The sequence below is a fragment of the Herpailurus yagouaroundi genome, unplaced genomic scaffold (assembly GCF_014898765.1).
Source record: "Herpailurus yagouaroundi ecotype Mexico unplaced genomic scaffold, PumYag 182, whole genome shotgun sequence".
Lineage (NCBI taxonomy): Eukaryota > Metazoa > Chordata > Mammalia > Carnivora > Felidae > Herpailurus > Herpailurus yagouaroundi.
Genome location: NW_024412413.1, coordinates 14876034 through 14900252, shown reverse-complemented (window position 1 = coordinate 14900252; position 24219 = coordinate 14876034). Strand labels below are relative to the sequence as shown.

The following is a 24219-nucleotide window of genomic DNA, read 5'->3' as shown; positions in this document are numbered from 1 at the left end:
ACATCTGCAAGTCTTCAGGGGGAGAAAAAAAAATACAAACTACCCTGGCTGTATTCATCCCAAGTCGGTCTCTTGGTCTCGTAGTTTGGTGATGTCCTGGGGGAAGGCCAGCTTCCAGATAAAAACACACCTTCTGTTGTGGTTGTTTTCTGTCTCGCCCTCTCCTCGCCTCCGTGCCCTCCCCTCCTTCTCCCAGGTGTCCCATGGACCCTGCACACGTGGCTGGAGTCTTTGCGGATCGCCTTCCAGCAACACCGCAGGCCTCTTATCCAGTGCCTGTTGAAGGAGTTTAAGACCATTCAGGAGGAGGAGTACACAGAGGAGCTCATTACTCAAGGCCTGCCCCTGATGTTCGAGATCTTGAAAGCGAGCAAGGTAAGAGGAGTTTAACGCTATGGTGTCGGTCGGCGGCAGAGAACAAGCGGGGAGGTCCCCGACTTCAGTGGCCCCTTAGCCTGATCCTGCCCTCCGGATACAAATCCTGCAGTGATGGCCACTGGTGGCATATGTACGTGGCTGACTAAAGCTACTTGTGCAGTCATTGTGGGCAGCTGTTTTATTGAGCACCTGCTATGTCCCAAGACACTTCTAATAACCCAGGGAATTTGCAGGAAAGCTGGGGAGATGCTGCCAACACACGTGCCCCAAGGGCATCTGAGGTTTATGAAACAATGTTGAATGGTGGCATGGGCTCTGAGGGGTGTGAGTCAGTCAGGGAAGGTGTCAGGGCGGTGCTGAGATGTGAGCAGGCCTGGCCGGACAGATAGGAATCCGGCAGGAAGAGGGAAATGGTATAGCTCCCAAGATCCATGGGATACAGACCCTTCCAGGGTTCCCACAAAGCCGGGCCCTGGAGAAAATTTTTCAGGTACAGAAGATCAGATGAGTCTCCCCGCCCTTCCTCCTGGATCCCCTTACTCCTACAACAGAGAAATAAATGCTGCAGCCCCTTCAGAACATCAATTCATCCCTTGGGCTATTATGAGATCAGTTTTTAAAAATCTCTTCGGGGTCACTTGTTTGATGATATAGTATAGATGTTCCGTCCCTGCCAGGGGGCCTTTGGCATCATTGCGTGTGTTGCTGGAGAACTTCGAGAATGGACAGCCGTGGCATGCCCATCCCCCAGCCATCCTATCAAGGGTGGAGAGCCAAGGGCAAGGGGGAGACTGTGACAAATGCCCCACCACTGTGGCCATGGAAACACCAGGGGTGACCAGGCTGCCTTGAGAGGCTCTGAGGAGTCTGTGCATCAACTACCGCGTACCTGAGGGCTCCCCAGTGGGCCACGAGGGAATGAATATATATTTATATGGCACAGTGGGTCAGAGCATGGACTCTGGAGCCAACCTATAGGGATCCAAACCTCGCTATGCCACGTACTAGCCTTATGACCCCACTCAAGTTACTTAACTTCCCTCTGCCTCAGTTTCCCTACCTGAAAATGGGGACAATAACTATATTGACCTCTTAGGGTGGGTGTGAAGATAAAATGAGTCCGTGCCCTCCAAACTGGCTCTGCAACTTGGTGAGTGCGGTACAAGTGACCCTGTCACGAAGCCGGCCTCGCCGGAGTATGACGCACCTCGAGTATTTCCCAAAGGGTGTTCTGTAAAAGCCATTCCCTCAGCGGGGTTGGTACCAAAGTATTTAACACCCCATTGCAGTGCATGTACCCTTCTACAGGCTAACATTGGTTTACTCCAGTTTCTCTCCCGGAGAGCCTTGAATACCCTAATTCACAAAGGCAATCAAGCGTTTCCCGAACTCATTTAACCTCGGAACCCTTTTATAATGAACTGTCTCAAGACACAAATGAGGATTTTTAAGCTAAAATATGTATTTTTTATATTTACTATATGCCTGGCACTATTCTAAGCACAACATAAAGATTAACTCAGTCAATCCTCACAATCTTTGAAGGAGGTGATGTTCTTATCCCCCATTTGACCGATGGGTTGACTGAGGCACAGAGAGGGTGATTACTTGCCCAAGGTCACACAGTTGGTAAGTGGCAGACCTGGGCTTAACCCTAGGCAGCCTGGCTCCAGCACCAGCCTCTTACCCCTTTGCTCCAGAACAGATTTTGCAGAAGTCTGGGGTCCCTCTAAGACACGGGAACCTCTGAAGTCTCAGGAGAAATGGGCCTGTGAACTAAAAGGGCACCGTGGGTTCCCCCACCAGACTGGGCTGACGGGCTTCCCAAAGAGTGAAGAAGGAAGCATGGAGCCACCTTCTCTGACAGCAGGGATGGCCCCACAGCAAAGCAGCAGCGACACGGCCGGCCGAGCCCGTCTGCTTTCTAAGCCTTGGAACACCTGGCCTGGGGTGCAAAGCAGCTCTCCTTAGGTATTCTCAGCAGCCTATCCTGGCCCAGAGTCTCAGGGCCCCCTGCAGGCTGGATTTGCACTTGATGAAGGCCCCACCACAGGACCCAAAGTGGGAGCAAGAGTGCAGCTCCTGGGTAATGAGCCTCAGTGATTCCACAGAGCGCAAAACCCTATGGAAGCATTTCAAAACCAAACTCTCCCTGCCCCTCACCCTTCATCCCTCTAACATGAATGAATGAGTGAATGAATGAACGAACGAATGAATGAATGAATGAAGCTTTCACCTGCAATTACCTAAGCAACCACTTTAGTGAAAAACATTCCTAAGTCTGTTCCCAGGGTTAGGTGTTCAAACTTGTTTTGGTTTCTTGGTTTTTGTTTCCTTTTTTCAGACTATAGTGGGAATTCCAGAAATTACTGAGGCATCCTGTGTATTAAGTGAATGTAATCTATGGGTTTTTAAAATAAACTGTATTGGGGCGCCTGGGTGGCTCAGTCGGTTAAGCATCCGACTTCGGCTCAGGTCATGATCTCACGGTCCGTGAGTTTGAGCCCCGCGTCGGGCTCTGTGCGGACAGCTCAGAGTCTGGAGCCTGTTTCAGATTCTGTGTCTCCCTCTTTCTCTGACCCTCCCCTGTTCATGCTCTCTCTCTCTCTTGGTCTCAAAAATAAATAAATGTTAAAAAAAAATTTTTTTTTTTAATTTTAAATAAACTGTATTTTGGAATTTTGGAGTATGACATATGTACAGAAAAGTGCCCAGATCATAACTGTGTAGAGCCCAGTGAATCTTCACAGGCTAAACCTACCTGTGTGATCAGCGCCCAGGCCAAGAAAGAGAACATTGCCAGCACCCCAGTAGGCCCCTTATGCCTCACTCAGCTACTACCCCCAAAAGGACAGCCAATGGCTGGGAGTTGGGAAGAAGGGAGGGGCCTTTGCCAGGAGATGTAGACTAGAATCTCCCCCCAACCCGACCCCACCCCACCCCCATCAGCTGTACTGATCTTCTTCTACAGTCTGGGGAAGAGTGCATTCAAGAGTGGGGTTTGCCCTTATAAGGGTCCAGTGGCAATCCCTACTGGTGAAGTGTGGTATTACACATCATGTACATTCCTGGTGGGAGGAAAAAGAGGTGATTAATTTCCCACCGCTGCCATGTGAAGCCAAGCATTCCCCAAGCATGAGTGATGTTCTTGTGGTCAAAAGAAGACTAGAGAGAGATGATGGCAGAGAAATTCAGAGCGTTGAGAAAGTGCTACAAAGCTGTGCCCTCCAATGTTTCATATCAGAGGATAGTAGTAGCCACACATCACACAACTGCCTAGCCTAGTTCCTTCTCCATTAAAGGGTTCCTGTTCAGATTTCATCTGCTGTTCTGTGTGGGCAGGTATCTGTTTTCATCAGATAGATAAGTAATAATGCATAAGAACATAGAAATGCAATAAAGAAATTCACTTTATCGTCAACTCCCAGAAATACAGCTATACTATGAAGTGAAGCATACACCTTCCCATCCTTGACTTGTGTTCATTCATACATTACTTGAAATCTAGTTGCAGATGTGTTTTGCTCCCTTCTCTAAATTTTAACTTCAAAAGAATTCAGCATCTCTAGATTTCCCAGGAGCCAAACAATATAGTCATTTCTTTTTTTTATTTTTTTTTCAACGTTTTTTATTTATTTTTGGGACAGAGAGAGACAGAGCATGAACGGGGGAGGGGCAGAGAGAGAGAGGGAGACACAGAATCGGAAACAGGCTCCAGGCTCTGAGCCATCAGCCCAGAGCCCGACGCGGGGCTCGAACTCACGGACCGCGAGATCGTGACCTGGCTGAAGTCGGACGCTTAACCGACTGCACCACCCAGGCGCCCCGAAATATTTTAGTTTTTTAAACTTTTGATTTTGAGATCATTTTAGATTCACGTGCAGTAGTAAGAAAAAATATACAGAGATAGCAGTATGTACCCTTTACTCGGTTTCCCCCATTGGCAATCTCTTACTAGAGTACCATAAAATATCACAACCAAGATACCGGTGTGATATAGTCAACATGCAGAAAATTTCCAGCACCCACAGGATTTTCTCATGTTGCACTTTTCTAGCCAAACCCATTTCCCTTCTGCCCTCACTCCATTATCACCCCCTGGTAACCACTAATCTGTTCTCCATTTCTCTCATTTTCAAGACTGTAATTTGAGTAGAATCATACAGTATGTGACTTTTTAGAACTGGATTTTCTCACTCTGCATAATTCTCTGAAGATTCATCAGATTGTTGGATGATCCCACAGTTTGTTTCTTTTCATTGCTGAGCAGTACTCCATGGCATGGATATACCGTGGTTTGTACAAGTGCTCATCCACTGAAGGACATCTGAATTGTTTCCAGGTCCAAGCTATTACAAATACAGCTGTTCTAAACATTTGTGCACAGGTTTTTGTGTGAATGTGTTTTCATTTCTCTGGGATAAGTGCCCAGGAGTGTAATTGCTGGTTTGTATGGTAGCTGTGTGATTCATTTTCAAAGAAACTGCTAAGGTTTTACATTCCCACCATTTTACGTTTTACATTCCCACCAGCAAAGTAGGAATAATCCAGTTTCTCCACGTCCTCACTGTTTGGTGTTATTGCTATTTTTTCTTTTAGCCATTCTGATAGATGTGGAAGTGATATCTCGTACTTTTGGTTTTCATTTCCCTAAGTAGCTAATGGTGTTGAACATATTTTCATGAGCTTATTTGCCATCTGGCTATCCTCTTCAGTGAAATGTCTCTTTGTGTCTTTTGTCTGTGCTCTAATGAAGTTGTTTGCTTTTTAACTGTTGAATTTTGAGTGATACTAATCTGTTGTCAGATAAGCGGCCTGCAAATATTTTCTCCCATTCTATAGCTTATCTTTTTATCCTCTTTATAGAGTCTTTCACAGAGCAAAAGCTTTTAATTTTGAGGAAATCTAATTTATCAACTTTTCTTCTTATGGAGATTATGCTTTGGGTATCAAGTATTAGAACTTCTTGCCTAGCCTTAAATCATGAATATTTCCTCATATTTTTTTCCTAGAAATTTTGGTTTTATGTTTTCCACTGAAGTCTGTGATTCATCTTGCCTGAGGTGAAGTGTGGAACTTACATCAAGGTTTTTGATGTGTGTGTGTGTGTGTGTGTGTGTGTTTGGTTGTTTTACCAATGGATGTTTAGTTTTCCAGCTCCATTTGTTGAAAAGGCTGTCTCTCCTTAATTGAATTACTTTTGCACATTTCAAAAGCCAGTTGGGCATATTTGTGTGGGCCTATTTCTGGGTTCTCGACTCTGTTCCATTGATCTATATGTCTGTCCCCCCACCATTACCACACAGTCTTGATTAGTATAGCTATAGTTAAATCTTGAAGTTAGGTAGACTTATTCCTCCCATTTTATTCTTCTTTTAAAAATTATTTTAGCTATGTTCTTTGTCTTTCCATTTACATTTTTTTTTTTCAACTAAACTCTACCCCTGATATGGGGCTCAAACTCATCACCTCAGGATCAAGAGTTGCATGCTCTAGTGACTGAACCAGCCAGGCACCCATCCATGTAATTTTAGAATAAACTTGCTTTACCAACAATAAAGAAATCTTGCTGAGATTTTGATAGGAATTGTGTCAAACTTCTATATCAGTTCAGGGAGAATTGACATCTTTACTATGTTAAATCTTTCAATTTGTGAACTGTATGTCTCTTCATGTACTTAGATCTTCTTTGGTTTCTTTCATCAATATTGTGGAGTTGGCAGCATACAAGTCCTGTTTTGTTAGAGTTACATATACATATTTCTTTTTTTAAGAAATTATAAATATTATATTAATTTTTCTGTCCATGTGTTCATTGCTACCACAAAGAAATATAATTGATTTTTGTATATTTAACTTGTATCCTGCAACCTTGCTGAACTTGTTTATTCTAGGAATTTTCTGTAGATTCAATGGAATTTTCTACTTAGGTAGTCATGTCATCTATAAATAAAGATAGTTGTATTTCTTCGTTTTCAGTCTGGCCCTGAAGACTTCTTTTGGGGAGAGTTTTTTTTTTTTTTTAATTATGAATTCAATTTCTTTAATAGTTACACAGCTATTCAAATTATCTATTTAATATTAGGTGAGTTGCTCTTTTTTTTTTTTCAGGGAAAAAACTCATTTCATTTGTGTTAACAGATTTATGTGAGTAGAGTTGTTCATCATAATCCCCTTATTATTCTTCTGATGTAATGATAACCCCTGTATCATTCTTGATTTTGTTAATTTGTGTCCTTTTTTGTCAGTCTTCCTAGAGGTTTGTCAATTTTATTCATCTTTCCAAAGAACCAACTCTGTGTTTCATTATTTTCTCTACTATTTTTCTGTTTTAACCTTCATTGGTTGCTTCTCCTATCGTCATTATTTGTTTGCTTTGGGTTTATTTTGCTTTTCTTTTTCCAGGTTCTTGAGTAGGAGCTTAGATTATTGATTTGAGACTTTTTCTCTTCTTTTATATATGCATTTGATAATGTACATATCCTTCTCAGCACTGCTCCGGCTGTGTACCACAAATTTTGATGTGTTATTTTCATTTTTCATTCAGTTCAGTGTTAACTTTTTATTTTTCCCTTATAACTTCTTTTTTGACTTATGAATTATTTCAAAGTGTGTTGTTTAGTTTCCAGATGTTTGGAGCTTTCCTTGTATTTCTGCTCTTGATTTCTAGTTTGATTCCATTGTGGTCAGGGAATACTTTCTGTATTATTTTGATTATTTTAAGTTTTTGAGGTTGGTTTTATGGCCCTCAGTATGGTCTATCTTGATATGTTCTGTGGACACCTGAAAACACAGTTTTCTGCTATTGTGGAATGAAGTGTTCTATAAGTGTCCCTAAGATTCTGTTGGTTGATGGTATTGTTGAGTTCTTCCATATCCTACAAATTTTCTGCCTCCTTGTTCTATCATTTCAGATAGGGGTGTTAAGTCTCCAACTATAATTATGGATTAGTCTGTTTCTCCTTTCAATTCTATCAGTTTTTGCTTCACAGATTATGCAGCTCTGTTATTTGGTGCATATATATTTAGGTCTACAATGTCTTCCTGGTGAATTAACCCTTTTATCATTATGTAATGCTCCTCTCTGCTTCTGTTCATTTTTTTTGCTCTAAAGTCCACCTTATCTAATATTACGGTAGCCACTCCTGCTTTCCTTTGATTAATGTTTTTGTGATTTTTTTGGACCATTATACTTACTATCTGCCATTTTCATTATATTTGAAGTTATTTTCTTGTAAACAGCATATACTGTCATCCACTCTGCCAATCTCTTTTAATTGGTGTATTTAAACCATTCACATTTTATTGATACTTTAGGGCTTAAGTCTGCCATCTTATTTTTTTAAGTTTGTTTTTGAGAGAGAGAGTATGCACATGTGCGTGAGTGGGGGAGGGGCAGAGAGAGAGGGAAACAGAGGACCTGAAGCAAGCTCTGTGCTGTCAGCGCAGAGCCTGAAGTGGGGCTCAGACTCACAAATTGTTCAATCATGACCTCAGCTGAAGTTGGACACTTAACTGACTGAGCCACCTAGGTGTTCCTGTCATCTTATTTTTTATTTTCTGTTGGGTTTCTCTGCCTTTGTTTCTCTTTTTCCTGCCTCCCTGTGGGATAGTTGAACATTTTTTTAATTCCATTTTTATTTGTCTGTAGTATTTTGATAGCTTTTCTATAGCTTCAAGTAGCTTTTCTAGTGGTTGCTTGCAGTATTACATGATATATACATAACAGCACAGTCTACATTTTACCAGTTCAAGTGAAATATAGAAATCTTACCTCCTTTTATGCCCATTTATCCTCCTCCATTTATGACATAGTTGTTCTTAAATATTTCCTCATTTAGAACATCAGACACTCTTATAATTTTTGCATCAACCATCAAACATAATTAAACTCAAAAGGAGAAAGAAAGAAAGCCTATTATCTTTATCCATACTTTTTTTACTGTTTCTGTCTTCCTGTGGTTCCAAGCTTCCTTTTTTATCCTTTCCTTTCAATTTAGAGAACTTTCTTCAGCCATTCTTTTAGGATAGGTCTCCTGATGACAAATTCTCTTAATTTTCCTTCATCTGAGAATGGCTGGCTTCCCTTTCATTCCTAAGAGATACTTTCACTGGTTGTTATTTATTTGATATTTTCCTTTAAATCACCTTACCATATGTTAAATGTACTTAGAAAGGAAATGCTATAGTATTACCATAAACAGAAGGCCCACATCACTTGCAATGAATAGAGAGTACATATCAAAATACATGGATGACCTATTTAAAAGCACTTTAGTTTATTATCTGTTTAATTTCACCTTGTACACAATTCCAGTGACAGACGTGGGACTGTGCATTGACCTCATGGGACTCTGTCTGGTGCCCTTCCCATCTCTTTACCTTTTCCCAGGTGTACTACGGCAAAGAGAGGCTCACTGCTCACAGGTCAGCCCAGCATATCCTACACAGGAGGGCCAGTCTAAAGACAAACCGCTGTTGATGATGGATTGAGGCAGAGAACTCACTGCCGGTATCCCCAGAAAGTAACTGTATTTCCACCATCTCCTGATTTTGAGATGCGGCTTCTTTCACCTTTTAGCATTTCGCAATTTGAAATGGGTCTTAAAAATGAATGTTTGTTAATGCAGTGAGTTTTTTTTTTCTCTTCCTAAAAGCTGTCATTAATTGTATGACATTTTAGAATCTAGAAAAAGATTGGTTTGAATTATAGGAAATTGCTGTTTGGGGGTTAAAGAATGGTCAAATCTCAGCAATTTCCTTTAATTCAAGCTAATGGCATGTTGTGATGCGCTATCCTTTTTAGCTCTCCTAGCAACCTCACCAAGCAGATATTTTTAATCCACTTCGGAAGAGGACACAGAGACCCGGAGAAGCTGAGTAACTTTCCTAAGGTCACAGAACTAGTATGTGAGGAGTCAGGACTGGGGCCCAACCCCATCTGGCCCTGCTGTCTATGTTTTTACCACTGGGTAGAAGCCCTGCCTAACCCACCTGAAAAGGACCTTTGGGATCAATCCCAGCATTCCTTTCTGAAGAAAAGAAAATGTTCTGGTATCTTTTTAGGAGAGAAGTGAGGGTCAGAGGAAGAGAGGAAAGATGTCAGCCCTGAATCCACAGAAATCTATCTCAGGAGGCTCCTGCTAACTGTGGTATTAAGAACTTCATTCCCTTTTGGTTCTTTGTAACCACACGGTTCTGAGTCCTGAGGACCTGAGTTCACCCCATGTGCACACCCAGCATTTTCCATGAGAGACCTGAGCGGCTGGTACCCAGCAGCGTACCAGTGACAACCGCTAACCAGGTGCTATGTACCTGGGCCCAGCCAAATGCCCACCCGTCCCCAGCCCACGGCTCCTCCTTGGACTTGCTCTGGCCTCCCAGCTCAGAGCCTACATGCACAGACCAGTCAAGCCTTGTGGCACCTTTACCTAAAAGCACTTCTCTTAAATGTACAACTCAGAGGAGAATATAGGTACCTATCACAGCACAACTACCCCACCTACCCATGCCTCCAAAACAGACTGAGCCTCAAGTTTGGTTAATTCCAATCTGCCATCTTCAGGTTTGGGCCCAGAGCTAACCAAACCCAAAGAATAACCCAGTTCACTGCTCCAAACTGACCATGTAACCCAATGGGTCTCACCCCACTAGAGCTCTTAACCGATACTAATTACAGCACCCCTTCTTGCTTAGGGGAGCCCTCCTGGAGACCCAATTCATTTTGGGTGCTGGAGAACTAGAGTGAATGATACCCATAGTCCCCCCTCCCTGGAGGAAACACACAGGAAAGGGCACAAAGCAGACACCCTGACAAACACAGGTGAATTCAAGGACACAGTGGGGAGTTTCCTCTTAGGGCTCCAGTGTCTGAAAGAGAGGCAGCCGGAAAGGAGGCAGCAGTTTGGGCCCTGACATTCAGAGCGTCACTGACAACCCCTCCCATGGTGTCCGGTATTTAGCAGATGCCCAATAAATATTTCAAGAAAGAATTAAGTCACGAATGGCTGCATCACTTAGCAAATGGGGTAAAGTTCACATTCATGAAACCTTTAGGGGATCAACAAATAAAACCCAGAGAACTGTTGATGTCCACTTTGATCCTTGACTCCCCCTCTTTCCCCTTCTCCTGAACTTCTAATACTTCCATCATAATGATTCTGTTTCCTTATTGGGCAGATTGTTTCCAAGAAGAGACTTCAGTTTTTTAGAATGGTTTTAGATTTACAGAAAAATTGAGAAGATAGCACAGAGTTCCCCCATATAACCCCTAGCCCACATTCCCCTATTGTTAACATCTTACATTAGTATTGTACATTTGTTATAATTAAAGAGCCAACACTGGCACATTATTATTAGCTAAATTCCATATTTCATTCCTATTTCCTTAGTTTTTGTCTAATGTCTTCTTCTCCTCCAGGATCCCATCCAGGATACCACATTAGTCCTGTTGGCTGAGACCACGTTTCAGACTTGGTTTTGGTGACCTTGACAAATTTTGAGAAATACTGCTTAGACATTCTACTGTAGGATGCCCTCTAGTGGAATTCGGGGTGTTTTTCTCATGGTTAGACTGGGGTTATGGTTTGGGAAGGAGGACTACAGAGGTCAGATGCCATTCCCACCACATCGAGGGCACACACTCTCCACATGAGTGTTCACTATGGGAGGTGACCTTCATCGCCTGCCTCTGGTGGCTCTTGCCAAGTTCCTCAGCTGCAGGCTTACTCGTTCCCCCTTTTCCCAACTGCTCTCCTTGGAATCAAGTCGTTATGTGCAGCCATCAGCTAGGTGGGCAGTGACACTCTTCCAGATAACTTGTAAGTATTTGGGGACTGTCACTTTGGAACAGACATGGTCAGCGCTTACCTGTACCTCATCAAGTGGTACAACACATACTGAAGTTACCAAGCACGAGCCAGCTGTGGGTTCCGAGAGGAGGGGTCTTGCCCTGCCGGCTTGGGTTACTTTGAATACACTTCTCCGATGATTCCTAAGTACCTTTTGAGTTGATCAGTCAGTCTCCACAGAAGAACATGGGCTGCTCAGGCGTCTCTCACAGGAAGTGGATCTTCGTCCCCCCACCCGAGGTGGTTAGACACTCCCTGCTGTAAGTGAGCAAGACCAGCGTCATTCATCACCCAGTCTGTGCGGCACATTTCGCAGACACAGGCCGCCTCTTTTCTGTGAGCTGCAGGTCCTCACTGAGCATGCTCAGTGCGCCTGGCAGACTGGGGTCACGAGGATGATGAAATGCAATCCACCTGAGGCAGACTCTAGATGGGATGTAGTAGTGTTCTATTGCTGCACAAGTTACCACAGTGTAGAGGCTGAAGGCAGCACTTGCTCAGTATCTCGTGGTCTCCATGGGTTGGAAGCCAGGCACAGTACTTCACTGGGCTCTCTGGGTAGGGTCTCACAGCTCCCCAGAATTAAGATGTCAACAGGGCCGTGTTCCTTCCTGGAAGCTCCAGGGAAGACTCCACCTGCACGCTCATTCAGGTTTGGGTAGAATTGAGTTCCTTATAGTTGTAGGATGAGGCCCCATTTCCTTGCTGGCTGCCAGCCGGGGATCCCATTTTTCTCCCACTCTTGTTGCCTACATTCCTCCTCTAGCTTGCCGCGTGGTCTCCTCCATCTCGAAGCTGGTGACAGCAAGCACATCAAGCCCTTCTCAGGCTTCAAATCCTCTTCTCCATCCCTGCTGAATTCATCTCCTGTCTCTAATTTTAGGGCTTGTGTGATTACACTGGGCCTGGCCAGATAATCCAGAATAATATACCTATGTTAAGGTCCATTTAAACCATAGTTAGTATCCCTAATTATTCCTGCCAAGCCCCTTCTGCCCCGTAATGTAACGTATTCACAGGCATGGTATCTCATGATATTCTCAGTCCCAAGGGATTTGGGGGATGCAGTCTTCCAGGGGGCCATAGCTGTGCCTACCATACAGTGTTTCTCGAACATTAGTGTACATGGGAATCAGCTGCAGGGCACCGTATTGCAGATTCTGATTCAATGGGCCTGGAGTGAGAGTCTGCATTTCGGACAGGCTCTCAGGTGATCCTGCTCCTGGTGGTCTAGGGAACACATTTTGAATGGCAGGCTTTAGACCAGGGGTAGCAAATGTACAGCCCCAGCTCAGAGGTCAAACTCAAGAGAAAACATCAGTACATAAAACCTGTGGCTCGGGGTCCCTGGGTGACTCAGTCAAGCGACCGACTTCGGCTCGGGTCATGATCTCGCAGTTTGTGGGTTCGAGCCCCGGGTCGGGCTCTGTGCTGACAGCTCAGAGCCTGGAGTCTGCTTCGGATTCTGTGTCTCCCTCTCTCTCTCTCTTTCTCTCTCTGCCCCTCCTCCACTTGTGCTCTCTCTGTCTCTCAAAAATAAAAATGAAACATTAAAAAAAAATTTTTTTAACTGTGGCTCTCAAACCTAACAGCACACCAGAATCACCAGAAAACATGTTAAATAAAATGCAGATTGCTGGGCCCCTCCAAGTGTTTCTGAGTCAGAAGGTCTAGAATGGGACCTGAGGATCTGCATTTCCAACAAGCCCAGGCAATGCTGATGGCTGCTGGTCCAGAGACACTTGGTCTGCCTTACGGCTTCGTGCGGCGGTTCTCCGAGTTCTCATCCTTTGCCACACAACGCCATTGAGACAGCCAATCACTTTGTGAGTGTTGGGAGGAGCACTTAAGACCATTTGGTCGTCGGGGCGCCTGGGTGGCGCAGTCGGTTAAGTGTCCGACTTCAGCCAGGTCACGATCTCGCGGTCCGTGAGTTCGAGCCCCGCGTCGGGCTCTGGGCTGATGGCTCAGAGCCTGGAGACTGTTTCCGATTCTGTGTCTCCCTCTCTCTCTGCCCCTCCCCTGTTCATGCTCTGTCTCTCTCTGTCCCAAAAAGTAAATAAATGTTGAAAAAAAAAAAAAAGACCATTTCGTCGTAAGGTCATAAGGTGTCATCTTTTTTTTTTTTTTAATTTTTTTCAACGTTTTTATTTATTTTTGGGACAGAGAGAGACAGAGCATGAACAGGGGCGGGGCAGAGAGAGAGGCAGACACAGAATCGGAAACAGGCTCCATGCTCCGAGCCATCAGCCCAGAGCCTGACGCGGGGCTCAAACTCAAGGACCGTGAGATCGTGACCTGGCTGAAGTCGGACGCTTAACCGACTGTGCCACCCAGGCGCCCCAAGGTGTCATCTTTGAAAGCAGAGTCCCTGTGTCCGATATCCATTGCACCTGTGGGCACCTCTGTGGCTCTCGTCCGAGGTAACCTGGTGCCTCGTGGGATCTCCTCCACTTTCATCTAACAGTCAGTTCCTTTTCACGTGTTGAGCTGTATCCTTCTGCTTCGGGAGCACAGTGAAGCACATTCAAGAATATCTCGAACCACTGACATCATCAGTTTTCCCAAACTCATCTTTTAAAATGAAAAGTGAGCTTTATTGTTTGCATTACAGAAGCAACACTCGTTTGTTGTAGAAAATGCAGATAAAAAGAAAAGGGAAAACATTGTAATCCCAGCCAAAGGTAGCTTATTCTGTTTTCCCTGGCATTTTCTATACATACCTGTCAATCCAAGTATATATGTGGGGTTTTCTTTCCAAAAATACATGGTACAAACTGTGTTGTAACCTACTTTTCTTAATATATTATAAATGTCTTTCTACCTCATCCTCATTCTCAGCCCCTAGATTCAACCCCCTTCACCCAATAAAAAGCATCAAGTGCTGTGATTTGTGGCTTCCCTCCCACACACCTGCAGTTGAAGGGAGACTAATGAACAGCAGTGGGTCCCAAGGGGAAAGAGGCAAAAACGTGAAGGACACGGGGCGATCAGAAACAGACTCCTTTGTCCCTCAGCAATCGGAGGCAGCTGTTACAGAACTCGTTTCCACCCCCCCCCCCCACTTTTTTTTTTTTTTTTTCTTGGAGAAAGTGATTCAGCTGAGCATTCCTGGATCCGGAAATGCTTCAGCACCAAAATCAAATTCGTAAGAAAGCTGAATCAGGAGCATTTGTGTCTGGGTAATGGAGAGCACAGTCACAGGATCAAAAGGGCTTCCTGCTGCTGTTTTCAGGGTAATTCGCTGCTTCCAGAATTCTGAGTATTGATAAAGGTGTGTTTGGGGTAAAAACTTACTTGCCATTCTCTGAGCTATGAACTTGCTCTTCAATGAATGATACATGAGTAGGGCAAGAAAGAAAGATTTATTTACGAATTAAGCTTTCACCAGTGAACCCACTAGAAACAGACAGCAGCCTCAAGGTGTGAGGTCCAGGTGGGGGGTGGGGGGTTGCTTCTGGAACCTGCAAGAAGTTTGTGGGCCCCTCTCGCCCGGGGACAGGCATTCCTGCTGACAGCTTGGAGGAGGCCGCCCAGGGCCTGGCAGCCTGACCTGTGCTTTCCTTCCCGCAGAACGAGGTCATCAGCCAGCAGCTGTCGGTCATCTTCACTCACTGCTACGGGCCCTACCCCATCCCCAAGCTCACGGAGATCAAGCGCAAGCAGACCTCGCGCCTGGGTGAGTGCCTCACCGCGCCCTGCCCCTCGCTGTTGCCTTGTGGTTGAGGACACAGAGGTAGCAAATGCCCAAAAGAACAGTACCGGAGGACGTCTAAGATGGATACAGGAGTCAGGCAGGTGGTGATCGGGGTATCCTCACATGATAACTGGAGCCTATACCTTGGAAATGTGGACAAGGAGACCCACCAGTCCCTCTAACCGAGGGATTTTCTCCCGCAGGGACGACAGCCCCAGAGCCCATGCACTTCCTGCAGGCAGGTAGATTCTGGTTCCAAAAGAGGGCAGAGCTGTGCAGGCAGCTCTTTGCCCCGACCGCTCCCCCTCTAAGAAGTCCCTCTTCCTCCCTGAGGAGGAACAAGCAGGGGACAGTGCCAGGCCCGCAGTGTTCTTCTAATGGAGTCCTTCTGCAGGGACCCAGGAGAGGAAATAAGTGCCCGACCCCTCCACCCCCCACACACACATACACACCTCACACACACAGATACACAAGTGAGGGGAACATACCCGAGCTGAAGAAACTGGACACTTTGAAATGCCATCAGAGTACCAGGAATCACTTTTTCTTCTGGTTGGACACTGCACTGGGCTGGCCCCAGCCTAGCACTTGACATTCCCCGTCTCAGGTAACCCTCAAGCCGCCCCAGGAGGCAGGCACTGCAAGTCCCCCCACATCTCGGAAGAAAGGGAAGGTCTGTGCTGCCTTCAGATTCACTTCATGAGCTGCCCACCTCCTCCCAAAGCCATGATTCCCTCCTTCTACAGTCCCAGCTTCTGGAATTTTCCAGGAGAAAACTTTCCATCAGGCAATTATTTCATTCCAAGGATCCTGGGGCTGCCGTAACCTGGCTGATCAGTCTGGAAATAAAGCAAAGAAATGCTTCGCTGCCTTGAAGCCCGAAACACCAGCCTTCTGTTGCAAGGGCCTTTCTCCTTGCTTCCTGGGGAATGATAAAATATTACAGACAAATCCTTTTATGATGAAGGTTGGGGACTTTCCTACTTCCTATTGTTTCCTGCAAAGACTGGGAAACATTTGAGAAATGGAAGCATCTGAAAATGCTATCCTTTAACAAAATCACTACGTTTGGAACAGGTGAGCTAGTTTACATTAGTGAAAAGGCTGAATTCGTGGAACTGTTTTAAAGTATTCTTGCTCCTGTCGTGAAAAAGTTGTTAATTGAAATGACACCAACTTTTTGCTGAAGTGAAAACCCGAGTAGCCACGTCAAATGTTGTCTGTTTTCCTTTCCGCCCATTCATGTTGGCAAAGTAGGACGTACCAAAACCACAAATATCTCTACCTTGTAGAAAACAGGTATTAATTAAAATGCTGTCAGAGCAACACATCACAAAGACGAAGCAAATTAACAGACTTTGGAGACTGAACGTTACATTCCCAGGCCATAGCAACATCTGACATCTCGGTGCCTTAACAGACACCCGTGTTAGAGCAAACATTTGTAAGGGCTGTTTCAATGACACAGCATAAAATCTCCTTTCCCGTAGTTATAGGCGAGGAGGGAACATTTTTTCCTTCCAGATTTGCTGAGCTTTCTTTCAGCAATCAAAAGGGCCTAGTTTTTAAGGCCAAGCATTGGAATTCCAAGGGTTATAGCATCAACAGAAGAAGAGCAGACTGGAGAAGCTCAAAGCTCACAATATGGAAGAAAAGGGGCAGAACATATTTATGAATAGATGGAACCTGAACCAGGTAGGGTTGGCATCTTCAATAGAGCATTTCAAACTAGGGTAACTCCCAAGTTGTCAAATAGTGATTCTTTAAAGACCTGCTTTACAGGGAAGACATGAATGATCAGTCACAAGGGCCAGGCAGGTCATATAAGTGAGTGAAATGACTTCCGTGTGAGACAATAGGGAGTGGTGGGGACTGTAGCAAACTGGAGAGCACGTGCCTGATTTTTTGTGATGCATTGTCCTCTTGCCTCCCAGTGAATTCTGGGAGAGGATGGTTCAAAGGGCTACAGGCAGGAGAGTTTAGCAATTTGGGAAACAGGAGTATGGCTATCTGGAGGTAGACAGAGTGGATGCTGAAAAGAGGGAGAACGTCACTCCAAACTTTTAGTCTTTAAAGCAAGTGGAGATGTGAATTTTAGTCAACTCTGAGGACTTCCGTGGCCTCTCTTCTCTCTTCGTCTGGATTGTTTAGAAGTTTGAGGGTTGTTTTTTTTTTCATAAAATATTTTCATGATAGTGGGATTGTAAGTGATTTTTACTGTTTTATGCTTTTATGATATGTTCTAAATTAAAACTTTTTTTAATGGGAAGAGGTGAGGTAGCTATACGTACAGACAGAAGTATGAATGGAGGACCACCATCTGGGGCAGTACAGGGGCTGAGGGGCCATCCTACCTTCAGGGGCTGGAAGAGGAGGGTCGGCCTAGAAGACAAATTCTGGGTCCAGGGTCTGGGCAAAATGGAGCCGGCCAGGGGTCCAAGATAGAGTTGTCAGGGTGTGCCCAGCAGTTGGGGTCATGGCCCCCAGATATCCAGGGGGTTGATCCCCACTCTTAATGGTTAGGACAGCCGAAACCCAGCCAAAAGAAGCAGCTGGAGTTTTATTTCAGGACAACTGTTTAACCCCTGGGGAAGGGCCCATCAACAAGCGAGTCCCCAGGCTAAGAAGGAGCCTGATGTCCTTGGCAGGATCTAAGAACAAGACTGTGGAACAAGGGTCAAGGCATTCTTCACTCATTCAAAAAAATATTAATTAAACATCTACTATGATAGTCATGTTTATTGAGGAGTACTATGTGTAAGCCATGTTGCTAAGTGCTTTGCAAATATTAACTCATTTAATGCTCACTGTAAATGATGTAGATGTATAATTGGTATTACCATTCCCATTATAAAGAAAGGGAAACAGAGGCACAGAGAGGCTAAATAACTTGCCTAAGGTCATAGAGCTGAGATTTCTGGCTTCAGAGCCCACACTCTTCCTATGCGTTACCACCTTTCTGTTCTAGACACAGAGCAAGGATGTGAAAAGAACAGACAAGGTCCTGATCTCCCAAGCAAAGTTACAGGGAGGCAAAGGAACAGTGAATACTCTGTAGCAAATGAGGCTACACCAGGGGGCTATGAGAGCACAGGTAGGGGATGCTTGGTCAGTCTGAGGAGGGTGGGGGGAGTCAGGCAAGGCTTCTTGATAGAAGGTGTCTGCACTGAATCTTGAAGCCCACATGGGGTGAACCAGGTTTGGAAGGAGTTGGAAGTGTCCCAGGTGAAGCACCAGAGGTGGGAGTATGTGGCACTCGTGTAGTTTGAGCACACTGCGGGTTGACGGGGGGGGCCGGCCCGCGCCGGTGACTAGGGAGAGGCCAGAGAAGGCAGCAGTCTAATCACAAAGAGCCTTGTTAAGAAGTTTGGACTTTATTCTGGGAGCGCTAGGGAGCTATGGAAAGGTTTACAGCAGAGGAGGGGCGTGATCAGATCTGCCTTTAGTAAGAATGACTGTGGTGAGGTGGACCATCGGGTTGGAGGCAGAGACCAACAGAGGCTCCTGCGGGTCCCCAGACAAGAGATCTTGTGGCCTAGCAAGGGCAGGGGCATTGGGGATGGAGAGAAATGGGGCAATCAAGAAACACTTAGGAGGAAGAGGGGACAGTGTTTGTGATAGACTAGATCTGGGTAAGCCCAGGAGAGGAAGGTGTCTTGTTGCCTTCGAATCCTTGGTTTGGGCAACCAGTAGATGGTGGTGCCGTTCACAGGCAAGGAAGAATCTTTCTCACGTGAGCTGAGAATGCAGTTCATCGTGTATCCTCAGACTCAGAAGCTTGGGTGCAGACGCCGCAGAGAGGTAATCTCCCATTTAGAGACTCCTAAAGGTCCCCCCTCTCCCCGCCGGGCCCTGCAGCTCAGGTCAGGGCAGGTGACATAATAGGAAGCCCCACCAGAGGTTAGGTCCACCTTGCCCTCGTGCAGGGGTCCAGACTGACTCAGGAGCGGAGTGGGGCGGAACCCAGTAGGGGCAGGGATGTTGGTGGATATTCCCAACAAGCAAAAGCACTGAGCTGAGGACAGACTGGCACCTTCAGGAGCTCTAGGTCTCAGTGGCTAAAAGGACAGACAAATTGGGGGGTGAGGGGGGTGGAGCTAGGGATCCTAGTGCTTAATCATGCAGACCCTCCAATCCGAATTCAAAGTTCAAAGCCCACGTTCAGATCCTGGCTACTGCACCTGTCACTGGCTCAAACTTCTGCATGCTTGTTTCCTAACTGCACAACTGACGATGGTCCCTGTCTGCCGGGACCGAATGAGTTTGCATGTGCACTTGCCAGCTTCCACAGCGCCTGGCACGTCGTAAGTGCTCAGCGAGTAGTGATATACCTCCTTTGTTGTCGCTGTTGATGAGAGCAGGGGACTGGCTCACGTGCCTCTGATTCTGGGAGAGAGGAGCTTGGATTTTGAACCACCTGGAATACAGTGGTAAGGGGGCAGAGTTTCTAGACCCCTTTGCCATCAGGCAGGGAGGGCACCAAGCCCATGTAGGAGGAGCAAAGGGGAGGTGGGCATACATTTGCCTTTCCCATCAGAAAATCATCTGCATCAGGCCGTGGCTGAGTCTCCTCTGGGGAAATGCTACTTCTAATCACAAATAAGCTACGGAGATTTCCTATGAAAAAAAACTGAATTTCAGTGATTTGAGTGTTCTTTTGACTGGTTCTGTCTCCTGTTTGGCCTCTGTCTCGCCAATGAGTATTTTATGACCATGGTTTCCCCTGTCGGCTCTTCTTGGCACTGTCCAGAAGAAAAATGTAAACTTCACCCTTCTCTCCACTAAAGCTACCCTTTTTCCCCTTCCTATTCTAGATCCTCATTTCCTTAACAATAAAGAAATGTCTGATGTTACCTTTCTGGTAGAAGGAAGACCATTTTACGCTCACAAAGTGCTGTTATTTACCGCCTCTCCGAGGTATGTATGGTCAGTTTTGAAAGCAGCTGAATTATGAGTGTGGCTGTTGCTGTTACTAGTCTCTGAAATTCAATTTTGGTGGGATCTTCCCTGGACTGGAAGACGATCTTTTCAAAATCAAGAATTCGAGAGCACAGTGCATTTTTGTACAACCATGTTCACAGCAACATTATTCACAGCAGCCCACAGGTTTCAGAAGCATCCCAGGTGCCGTCCAGGAGAGGAATGGACAAACAAAATGTGGTATATACATATATTATTTAACCTTAAAAAGGAAGGCAGAGCTGACAGATGCTACAACCTGATAAACCTTGGGGGGGGATGCAAAGAAACAAGGCAGTCACAAAAGGACAGACACCGTATGATTCCACTTATGTGCACAACCAAGAGTGGTGAGCTTCATAGAGACAGAAAGTAGGATGGGTTGCCTGGGGCCGGGGGCAGGGGAAGGTGGGGGAGTTGTTCCATGGGTACAGAGCAAGTTCTGGAGATTGTTTTTTTAAGCACAGAGCAGCCAGTAGTATAAACAGCAGCGCCTTTGTGTGACTCAGGCAAGGGCACCGGCCCTCTGGGCAGACAGAGTGTGTACCAGGCCCAGGGCTTCAGAGCACAGCGTGAATTGGATTTTAGCTGCCCCAGCCCAGTGCCCTCACGCAGTGTACAACCTGAAATATCGTACACAGCGGCCTGGAATGGCCTGTCCTCCAAATATCCAGGAACTCTGGTGTAAGCCATCCCACACTTATAGATCTTGAACCTGACTCTTCCTTGGCTATGGAGTTGACAGTGGTATCACTCCCTCCTCTGCTACTGCTCTCTCTGCTTTCGATTGGAGTTAAGTTGGCCGTTTAGAGCCGCATTATCCAAAGCGCTGAACTGGGATCAGCAAAGCTCTGTCACAGAGGAAGGCAGGACGCTGAAATGAGCAGGCAGGCTGCTGGGAACGGAGCGGGCAGAAGGAGGATGAACAAAGTGATCAGGACACTGGGTACCCAGAAACAGAACCCACTTCTAGGACATTTGCTAATGAATATATGTGACCAACACTTCCTGGGTTCCTAAAAGCATCCTGGACTCTCCACTGCCTCTCCCCAAAATCACATGCAAACGCCCAGAAGTCTGCTTTGCCACAACAAGAAGAATACGCCATGCCTTGCACGGTTCTCGGTTATGATGCCGTAGAAAAGCAGGATAGATATCATACCAGTGTTGATTTCTTAGTCTTGACAACCATGGCTGTGTAGGATGTTAACATCCGGGAAAGCTGGGTGGAGGGCATCCAGGAGCTCTGTACTGTCTTTATGACTGTTCTGCGAATCTTATTATTTCAAAACTATAAGTTGAAGAAAAGAACACAGCTTATGCCTAAATGTTTTGAGTGTCAGGGTGTTCCATTGACTGGGTCTGTACCCACTAGGAGCTTACAGTTTTGTTGATCGCAGGAAAGCACATCTGAAGCCCATCAGCAGGTCATCCATGGGGAGGTCGATAGGTAGTCAGCGGTTGTTGATTAAATACCTATGATGCAGCAGATCTGGAAGGGCACAGGCTCTGGAGATGCAGCAGAGCAGAGGGCGGAGTCCCTGCCCTCCAGGAGCAAAGGTGCACAGGAGGTGGGGAGCACTACGGGTATCAGAGGACCCCATGAAGGAAGCAGCCTTCATGATAAGTCCTGTGGGACAGACAGATGGGCTTTTAAATGGTATTTGTTCTGTTCCAGTCACCTGTTTGAGAAATAACAGTTCAAACTACTATTTTTAACTTTAAAGTTTTAACTTCAGGGCGCCTAGCTGGCTCAGTCAGAAGAGCATATGACTCTTGATCTCAGCGTTGTGAGTTTGAGCCCCACGTTGCGTGTAGAGATTACCTACACCCAAATAAATAAACAAAGTTTATTTATGTTTGAGAGAAACAGAGCATGAGCAGGAGAGGGGCAGAGAGAGGCAGACACAGAATCCTGAACAGTCTCCAGGCTCTGAGCTGTCAGCACAGAGCCCGACATAGGGCTCAAACCCACGAACTGTGAGATCATGACCTGAGCCGAATCAGAAGCTTAACCGACTGAGCCACCCAGGCGCCCCCTAAAAAAAATAATTAAAAAAAAAATAAAGTTGTAACTTCAGATTTGATTATGGTATCTTACTGGGGTGGCATTGCATTATGACATCTGTGGATGTACTGATGATGTGTTTCAGAGTGGGGGGCGGGGAATACAAGATACTACATGTTTCTCTCATTAGATTGGTGTTTCTCACAAACTGTGGATGTGTGTGGGGGTCTTTTTATCTCCTTTCTTGTGTTCTTTTTCAGGTTCAAAGCACTCCTCTCCAGCAAACCAACAAATGACAGCACCTGCATAGAGATTGGTTACGTGAAGTACCCCATCTTTCAGGTGAGCTCCAGTTGTGACCTAGGGCATTGTGCTGGTCATCCACCTGTGGGTTAGCCACTGCAGAGTCCTCAATTCCTTGCACACTGGGCCCCTCCTTACACCCCCTCCGGCTTACCATCCTTTTATCCCTACAGCATTAGTTGAGCACCTACTGGTTGCCTAGCCCTCTGCTGGGACCTGGGGACACAAGGATAAAGGACATTCCTCCCCTGGGGCGTCACAGGATAGAGCGGGTAACTGAGTAATTAGTCACTTACAATATAATGTGGGGAGGTACCAGTAGGGGGCAGGGAGGTGATGTGCTGTGACAACTAGGACCAGGGAAGTTGGAGAAGGTCTCCTATGAGGTGTCAGCTGAAATAGTGAAAGCTTAAGAGAAGCTGGGGAACCCTAGGAAGGCTCGGGGCTTAAAAAGGGGGTTAGAAGATTCTAGGCAGAGAACAGCAAGGATGAAGTCCCAAAACCATCGTTGAGCCTAATGTGATCAGGAGCCAGTGGACTTTTAACGACTGCATTCCCTCCATGCTGTGCTCCCACAAGCCAGGGTCAGGGAGCCGACGTGGGTGACCTGGGGGTGGGATCTGTGGAATTCTGAACAGAGCGTTGTTTCCTGCGGTTCAGTTCAGGAAGTAGGGCCTTGGGAGGAGTGCAGTAAGAGTGGATAAGATTCAGGCAGGTGTGCCAGGGATTCATGCTCTAAGAGGGTGGTTGAGACAACTCAGAGATAATGCGGGCGGGGGGGGGCGGGGGGGCGGTGAGGGGTGGAGACAAGGCTGGCCGTGACCAGGGCCACGGGTCAGGTTTCCAATCTGCACTTGGAAGGAAAGAGCTGCAGCCCAGGACTAAAATGCTGCATTCTCTTATTTAAAATTGGTGTCTATCACATGACGATGGGCAAAGAACCAACCTTTCTAAGCCTCAGTTTGCTCATCTGGTGGATAGGAAAGGGGGAACTGCAGTGGGAGGCAGGGAACAGCATAAGCAAACGGACAAAAGTGGGAAATCATGGGGTGTGTTTGAGGGAAAGTGATTATCAGTCTATTCAGCCGGGTCTTAAGGTATATTGGAGACTGAGAAGACACTGGGACCACTCAGTATGAGCCAAGTGGGAAGAAAGCAGGCCAGATGATGGCTTTTCCCTGGCCCCTCAGATCCTGCTGTCCAGAGGGCTGCCATGGATGTTCAGAGGAAGCCACCATGCCCTCACACTGGCCCCTAAAGCCTATTGAGGTACCTGCATCTCCACCATTAGAGATGTATTTCTTTGATTATGTTAAAAGTTCAAATGAAAGAATCCTTCCCAAGTAACTATGGGTAAGACACTCTTCTTTGAGCCTCATTTTCTCCATTTTTAACAAGCTAATACCACCTCTATCTATGTCATGGGTTCTTGAAGAGATTAGCAAGTAGGACAACTTGGCAAACTTTTTTTTGATGTTTATTTATTTTTGAGAGAGAGAGAGAGGCAGAGCATGAGCAGAGGTCGGGGACAGAGAGAGGGAGACACAGAATCTGAAGCAGGCTCCAGGCTTTGAGCTGTCAGCACAAAGCCTGCCCGACACAGGGCTTGAACTCACAAACGGTGAGATCATGACCTGAGCTGAAGTCAGATGGCTAACTGACTGAGCCACCCAGGCGCCCCTCAACTTGGCAATTTTTAAGTGGGTTGTTATTTTTCTAACCCATAACTGGTAAACCATCTCCCTACTAAGCACAAGACCCTGTAGGATAGGTTACTATGGACTGAGCATTGGGGAAAGGATTAAAGCAATTTCCAGGGACAAGGCCAGTCTGGGGGAGCCATCCCATTGGGGTGGGGGTGGCAGAGAGGAGCTGGATCCCCAGTGTGGGACCAGGGAGTTGGCATGCCCCCCAGACCCAGCCTCTCACCCCAATTCCTCACCACATTTTCTACTGAGAGCAAAGTGGCCACAGCCCTTTGTAGAATGGTGGTGACTTCTGAGTTTGAAATTTTCCATGAAACT

At 46.0% G+C, this 24219-nt stretch overlaps 1 protein-coding gene across 3 annotated transcripts in view; it reads left to right on the top strand.

The window, feature by feature from the left end:
* The window catches only part of ABTB3 (ankyrin repeat and BTB domain containing 3), a 313737-nt gene that overhangs the window by 272391 nt on the left and 17127 nt on the right, over positions 1-24219 (top strand). For all 3 annotated transcript variants that reach the window (XM_040490986.1, XM_040490988.1, XM_040490987.1), the window contains 4 exons: positions 197-375; positions 14802-14907; positions 19740-19842; positions 22153-22234. In XM_040490986.1, coding sequence (XP_040346920.1) covers positions 197-375; positions 14802-14907; positions 19740-19842; positions 22153-22234 — 470 coding nt within the window. The remainder of the gene's footprint in view (positions 1-196; positions 376-14801; positions 14908-19739; positions 19843-22152; positions 22235-24219) is intronic.